The following is a 6,400-nucleotide window of genomic DNA, read 5'->3' as shown; positions in this document are numbered from 1 at the left end:
GAGTGATCTGGCAGTGCAAACTCTATGGGCTGAAGGGCCTTTTGCTGTACTGTACGATTCTGTAATCTAATGTTTCTATTTTTGCTCAGAATTTTTTTTGGATCTTGCACTTCAAATCAATAACAATGTTTCCTTACAAAATACTATTAGTTTTTACACATCTGGATATATCTTAGGCACTATCTGATAACTCCACACCTTGTTTTGGGTCAACAATGTCCTCCTTCAACTCTTCCCCTCCCACTAACATAAAGTCTTTTTACTTCATTTCAATGTCCTTATTGTAATGACACTGAAACTTTGTCATTCTTCATATGTTGATCAGTATAGAGATAGGAAGGCTGATTCAGATCTGCTGTCTGTCTCAATGTCGCAACAGTGTTAGTTCCCACTTAACAGCTGACTTGCTCTGTACTGGTCATGCAATTTCTTTTTTGTAACGTAGTTTGCAAGTGATTTGCTCACCCCTTCATCTTCCTGATCGAAATTAAACAGATTTGTCACTTCCACAGTGGTTTTGAAAACACTTGTGGCAACATTGACCACTGGAGCCACATACGTTTATCCCCAGCAATTTCCTACTGGATTCCCTGACCCAAAACTTCAGCTTTCCTGCTCCTCTGATGCTGCTTGGACTGCTGTGTTCCTCCAGCTCCACACTGTGTTACATCAGAATGTTTGTCAGCCTGCTATTCTTGGCCATCGGTGAGTACGGTCCATTCCAATTCAATCTCAATCTGGAAATACTGATCAATGCTTAACTTTGTTTGTAATATTCAGATTGAGAAATAAAGTAAAAAGAGGAAGTGTCATTGAAACAGTCTTCTTTTGTGACAATAGGTTTTGGAAGACATTAACTCGCCTTTATTAGTCAGGACATATTATAAGGGTGGAGAGGTGAAATTGGAGCTGTATAAGACTTTGCTGAGGCTGCAGCTGGAGCATTATGTGCAGTTCTGGCCTCTGTACGATAGGATGAATGTGATTTCACCAGAGGGGATGCAGAGGGGATTCACCAGGATGTTGCCTGGAACAGAACATTTGAGCAGTGAAGAGGGGCTGGTGAAGCTTGGGTTATTTTCCCTGGAGCAGAGAAGCCTAAGGGGCAATCTGATTGAGATGTGTACAAATGGAGTTTAATGCAGACAAGCGTGAGGTGATGCACTTTGGTAGGAGTAACCAGAAGGCAAAGCACTGGGCTAATGGTAAGATTCTTAGTAGTGTAGATGAGCAGAGAGATCTCGGTGTCCATGTACACAGATCCTTGAAAGTTGCCACCCAGGTTGACAGGGCTGTTAAGAAGACACACAGTGTTTTATCTTTTATTAATAGAGGGATCAAGTTCCGGAACCAAGAGGTTATGCTGCAGCTGTACAAAACTCTGGTGCGGCCGTACTTGGAGTATTGTGTACAGTTCTGGTCACCGCATTATAAGAAGGATGTGAAAGCTTTGGAAAGGGTGCAGAGGAGATTTACTAGGATGTTGCCTGGTATGGAAGGAAGGTCTTACGAGGAAAGGCTGAGGGACTTGAGGCTGTTTTCATTAGAGAGAAGAAGATTGAGAGTTGACTTAATTGAAACATATAAAATAATCAGAGGGTTAGGTAGAGTGGATAGGGAGAGCCTTTTTCCTAGGATGGTGACGGCAAGCACGAGGGGGCATAGCTTTAAATTGAGGGGTGAAAGATATAGGACAGATGTCAGAGGTAGTTTATTTACTCAGAGTAGTAAGGGAATGGAACACTTTGCCTGCAATGGCAGTAGATTTGCCAACTTTAGGTACATTTAAATCGTCATTGGATAAGCATATGGACGTACATGGAATAGTGTAGGTGAGATGGGCTTGAGATTGGTATGACAGGTCGGCACAACATTGAGGGCTGAAGGGCCTGTATTGTGCTGTTATGTTCTATGAAAAGAGTGGATAAGGAGCAGCGGTTCCCCTTGAGTTGAACAGTCGGTCATGAGGGGACACAGGTTGAAGGTGACGAGCAGGAGATTGTGAGTGGATGTGAAGTAATACCTTTCATTCTGGAGTGAGGGCAGTCTGCCTGGGAGGGTGGTAGAGGTGAGTTGCCTCATATGGTGCTGACGTGGACGTGGTCAAGCTCTTCAAGTTCCTTCAGGAAAATAACACCAACAATCTATCTTGGTCCATCCATGTCGATGCTGCAGTCAAAAAATGCACACCAATGCTTCTACTTCTTCAGAAGACTATGGACATTGGCATGCCCACAATAGCGCATAGCATTTTTTGCAGGTGCATCATAGAAAGCATCTGATCTGAATGCATTACAGCTTGCTTTGGCAACTGCTTCTCCCAAGACCGCAAGAAATTACAAAGAGCTGTGGATGTAGCCCCAGTCCCTCAAAAAAACCAAACTTTCTCCATTGACTGTGTTTATATTTCCCTCTGCCGCAGCAAGACCCGTCCCACCCCCATTATACTCTCTTCCACCTACTTCCATTGGGCAGAAAACGCAAACGTTGGAGAATATGTATGAACAAGTTCCGGAACAGGTTCTTCCCTGCTGTTATCACAATTATGAACAGATTCTGACACATTAAAGTTGATCTTTTCCTGCCCCTTTTCTGTAGCTGCAACGCTATTCTGTATTCTCTATCACCTTGTTGGGCTTATGTAAGGGATGATTTGTCTGGTTAGCATGCAAAACAATACTTTTCATTGTATTTCAGTGCATGTGACAAGAATAAATTGAATCAAATGAAATCTTTCAAAAAGTATCTGGATGAGCACTTGACATGTCATAATATTCAAAGCTGTGATGGGATTAGGTTAAAGGTCATGTGTTTCTTGCATGTCAGTGTAGATCCAATGGGTCAAAAGGCTTCTTCTGTACTGTATGGTTATGTGATTTTATGATTCAAAATCAATTTGGTTCATGTTGATTATGTGCGCTACCGATCAGTTCGTGAATATTGTACTTTCTCCCCCCTTTGCAGGCAGTGGACAAGCTCAGAGGATCACAAATGCAGGTTAGTGAAGTTTGGTCATACTGGATTCAATACCGTCAGAAAATAGGGACGGGAGTAGGCCATTTACCCCCTTGACCCTGCTTCACCATTCAGTAGGTTTGTGGGCTGATCCGACGTTCCCCACATACACTTTACTGCTTTATGTCTTAATGGAATGTGGAAATCACTAGCTGCACCAGCATTTACTGCCCATCTGTATTGCTGCGAGATGTAGTCACATGTAAGCCCAAACAAGGTAAGCATGACATGTTTCCCATCCCCTAAAGGACATTTGTGGCCCAGATGTCACTTTTTTTTCTAACAGTCAACAATGGTCATCATTAGTTGCAGAGTTTTATTGAAGTCAAACTCGAAGATCTGTCACAGCTGGGGTCTGAACACAGGACACCTTGACTCACCACCTGCTCAAGAATCTAAGTGCTTCAGCCTTAGATATACACAAGAACTCTGCCTCTGCCCCCACACACAGCTCTCTGTGGCATGGATTTCCAAAGATTCTCAACCCTCTGATGAGATGAAATTCCTCCTCATTCCACTCTTCTATTGGCACCCCTTTGTTCTGGGACTATGCCATCTAGTCCGAGGCTGTCCTTGAAGGAAAAACTTGTTGTCAGCATTTGTTGGAGCAGGAAAGCTGATGTTTTGGGTTAAGACCCTTCTTCAGACATGTGGGAGGGGAAGGGGATTCTAAAATAAATAGGGAGAGAATGAGAGGTGGATAGAAGATGGATAAAGGAGAAGATAGGTGGAGAGGAGACAGACAAGTCAAAGACGCCGGGGTGGAGCCAGTAAAGGTGAGTGTAGGTGGGAAGTTAGGAAGGAAATAGGTCAGTCCACGGAGGATGGACAGGTCAATGGGGTGGGATGAGGCTGGTAGGTAGGAGATGGAGTTGGGGCTTGAGATGGGAGGAGGGGATAGGTTGGAGGAAGGACAGATTAGGGAAGCGGGGACAAGCTGGGCTGGTTCTGGAGGTGATTGAAGGAGGGGAGGTTTTGAAGCTTGTGAAGTCCACGTTCATACCATTGGGCTGCAGGGCTCTCAAGCGGAATATGAGTTGTTGTTCCTGCAACCTTCGAGTGGCATTGTAATGGCACTTCAGGAGGCCCACGATGGACATGTCATCTGAAGAGTGTGGGTGGGATTTGAAATGGTTCGCGACTGGGAAGTGCAGTTGTCTGTTGTGAACCAAGCGTACTTCCACAAAGCGGTCCCCAAGTCTCCGCTTGGTTTTCCCGAAGTAGAGGAGGCCACATCGGGAACAGTGGATACAGTATATCACATTAGCAGATGTGTAGGTGAACATCTGTTTGATGTGGAAGGTCTTCTTGGAGCCTGGGTTGGGAGTGTGGGAGCAGGTGTTGGTGCAGGTGTAGCACTTCCTGTGGGTGCAGGGGAAAGTGCTGGATGTGGTGGGGCTGATGGGGAGTGTGGAGCAGACAAGGGAGTCACAGAGAGAGTGGTCCCTCCGGAAAGCTGATAAGGGTGGGGAGGAAAAAATGTCTTTGGTGGTGGGTTCGGATTGCAGATGGTGGAAGTGCCGGAGGATGATGCATTGGATCCGAAGGTTGGTAGGGTGGTATGTGAGGATGAGAGGGATTCTGTTTTGGTTGTTATTGCAGGGACAGGGTGTGAGGGATAAGTTGTGGGAAATGCAGGAGACACGGTTGAGGGCATTCCCAACCACTGCGGGGAGAAGTTGTGGTCCTTGAGAAACAAGGACATCTGGGATGTCCGGGAGTGGAATGCTCATCCCAGGAGCAGATGCTGCAGAGGCAAAGGAATTGGGAATAGGGGCTGGCATTTTTGCAGGAAGGTGGGTGGGAGGAGGTGTATTCTAGGTAGCTGTGGGAGTCAGTAGGCTTGAAATGGATATCAGTTTCCAGGTGATTGCCAGAGAAGGAAACAGACAGGTCCAGGAAGGAGAGAGAGGTATTGGAGATGGTCCAGGTGAACTTAAGTTTGGGGTGGAAGGTGTTGGTGAAGTGGATGAACTGTTCGTTCTCCTTTTGGGAGCACGAGGCAGTGTCAATATAGTCATTGATGTAACAGAGGAAGAGGTGGGTGATAGGGCCAGCGAAGCTTCAGAAGAGGATTGTTCCACATATCCTGCCACAATCCACACCCCCATCTCCTACCGGCCAGCCTCAACCCACCCCCTTGACCTGTCCATTCTCCCTGGACTGACCAATCTTCTTCTAACTCCCTACCTACACTCACCTTTACTAACCCCACCCCAGCCTCTTTGACCTGTCTGTCTCCTCTCCACCTATCTTCTCTTTTATCCATATTCTATCTGCCTCCCCTTCTCTCCCTATTTACTTCAGAATCCCCTTCCTCTCCCCCATTTCTGAAGAAGTGTCTGGGCCCAAAACTTCAGCTTTTCTGCTTGGCCTGCTATGTTCATTCAGCTGTACACTTTGTTATCTCAGATTCTCCAGTATCTGCAGTTCCGACTATCTCTGTCAGCATTTGTTTATGTATTTATAATGGAAAAAAATTAATCAGTTCACCTAAACATCTCCTCAAACGTGAATGCGAACAACTCAATCAAAATGCAATTTTTGTGTCTGTGCATTTGTGCGTATGCGTGTGTATATGAACATGTTTGTATGGATGTCCCTGTGTTTCTGTACATGTGTGTACATGCCTGAGTGTTCATTAATGTGTGTTGTACATGTACATATGTATACATGTGCATACGCGTGCATGTGTATGTGCAAGTGTGCATGAGCTTGTACATGGGCATGTGCATGCATATGGGTAGGTATATATGTGTGTGTTTGTGTGAGAGTGTGTGTGTGTGAGAGTGTGATTGTGTGTGTGTGTGTGTGTGTGTGTGTGTGTGTGTGTTCATGTTGCATGTGCACATAGTTTATTCATCCTTATACCCTCTGCTTGCAGTTTCGTCAAGACCCTTCAGTCAGCTCTTTGGTAATTGCTGTCCTACTGTACAAACACACTGATTCCTGAGGGCATGAGGGACCTGAGGATGGGATGGGCAGGGTGGGGGATGTGCTTACTGGTTAATTCAATCCATCAAATGGTCAAAGTAAAGCTGAGTATGGTGTTATCCTGTCGATGTAAGTCAATGGCCTCTGAATTTAGGGGCAGTTGCATTGGAGCATTGTGTGAGACTGAGTGAGTTTGAGTAATATCGCTTACTAGGAGTCATTGCAAGTACAAGATCTCAGCAGGCAAAGAGGAACTTTGGCTATTTATCCTCTAAACAGTTGCTTCCTCAGGAAGAATGCAACATATTGATTTTTAAGATAAGACAGTCTATGAACAAAGGAAAAGAGCAGGCCACTCAACCATTTTATAGCCTGTGTTCCCATTCAGTAAAACAATGGTTGATCGTGACCTCAACTCTGCATTACTGTGTGTCCCCCAGACAATCTTTCA

At 45.2% G+C, this 6,400-nt stretch overlaps 1 protein-coding gene across 3 annotated transcripts in view; it reads left to right on the top strand.

Moving 5' to 3' along the window:
- Window positions 1-392: 392 nt before the first annotated feature.
- Window positions 393-6,400, top strand: part of LOC125466941 (uncharacterized) — a 40,579-nt gene continuing 34,571 nt past the window's right edge. For all 3 annotated transcript variants that reach the window (XM_048562149.1, XM_048562148.1, XM_048562147.1), the window contains exons 1-2: window positions 393-705; window positions 2,965-2,997. In XM_048562149.1, coding sequence (XP_048418106.1) covers window positions 624-705; window positions 2,965-2,997 — 115 coding nt within the window. In that variant the 5' untranslated portion in view covers window positions 393-623. The remainder of the gene's footprint in view (window positions 706-2,964; window positions 2,998-6,400) is intronic.

The sequence above is a fragment of the Stegostoma tigrinum genome, chromosome 32, assembly GCF_030684315.1.
Source record: "Stegostoma tigrinum isolate sSteTig4 chromosome 32, sSteTig4.hap1, whole genome shotgun sequence".
Taxonomy (NCBI): Eukaryota; Metazoa; Chordata; class Chondrichthyes; order Orectolobiformes; family Stegostomatidae; genus Stegostoma; species Stegostoma tigrinum.
Note: the sequence above shows the minus strand (reverse complement) of the source record. Positions and strands in the feature narration are given on the sequence as shown.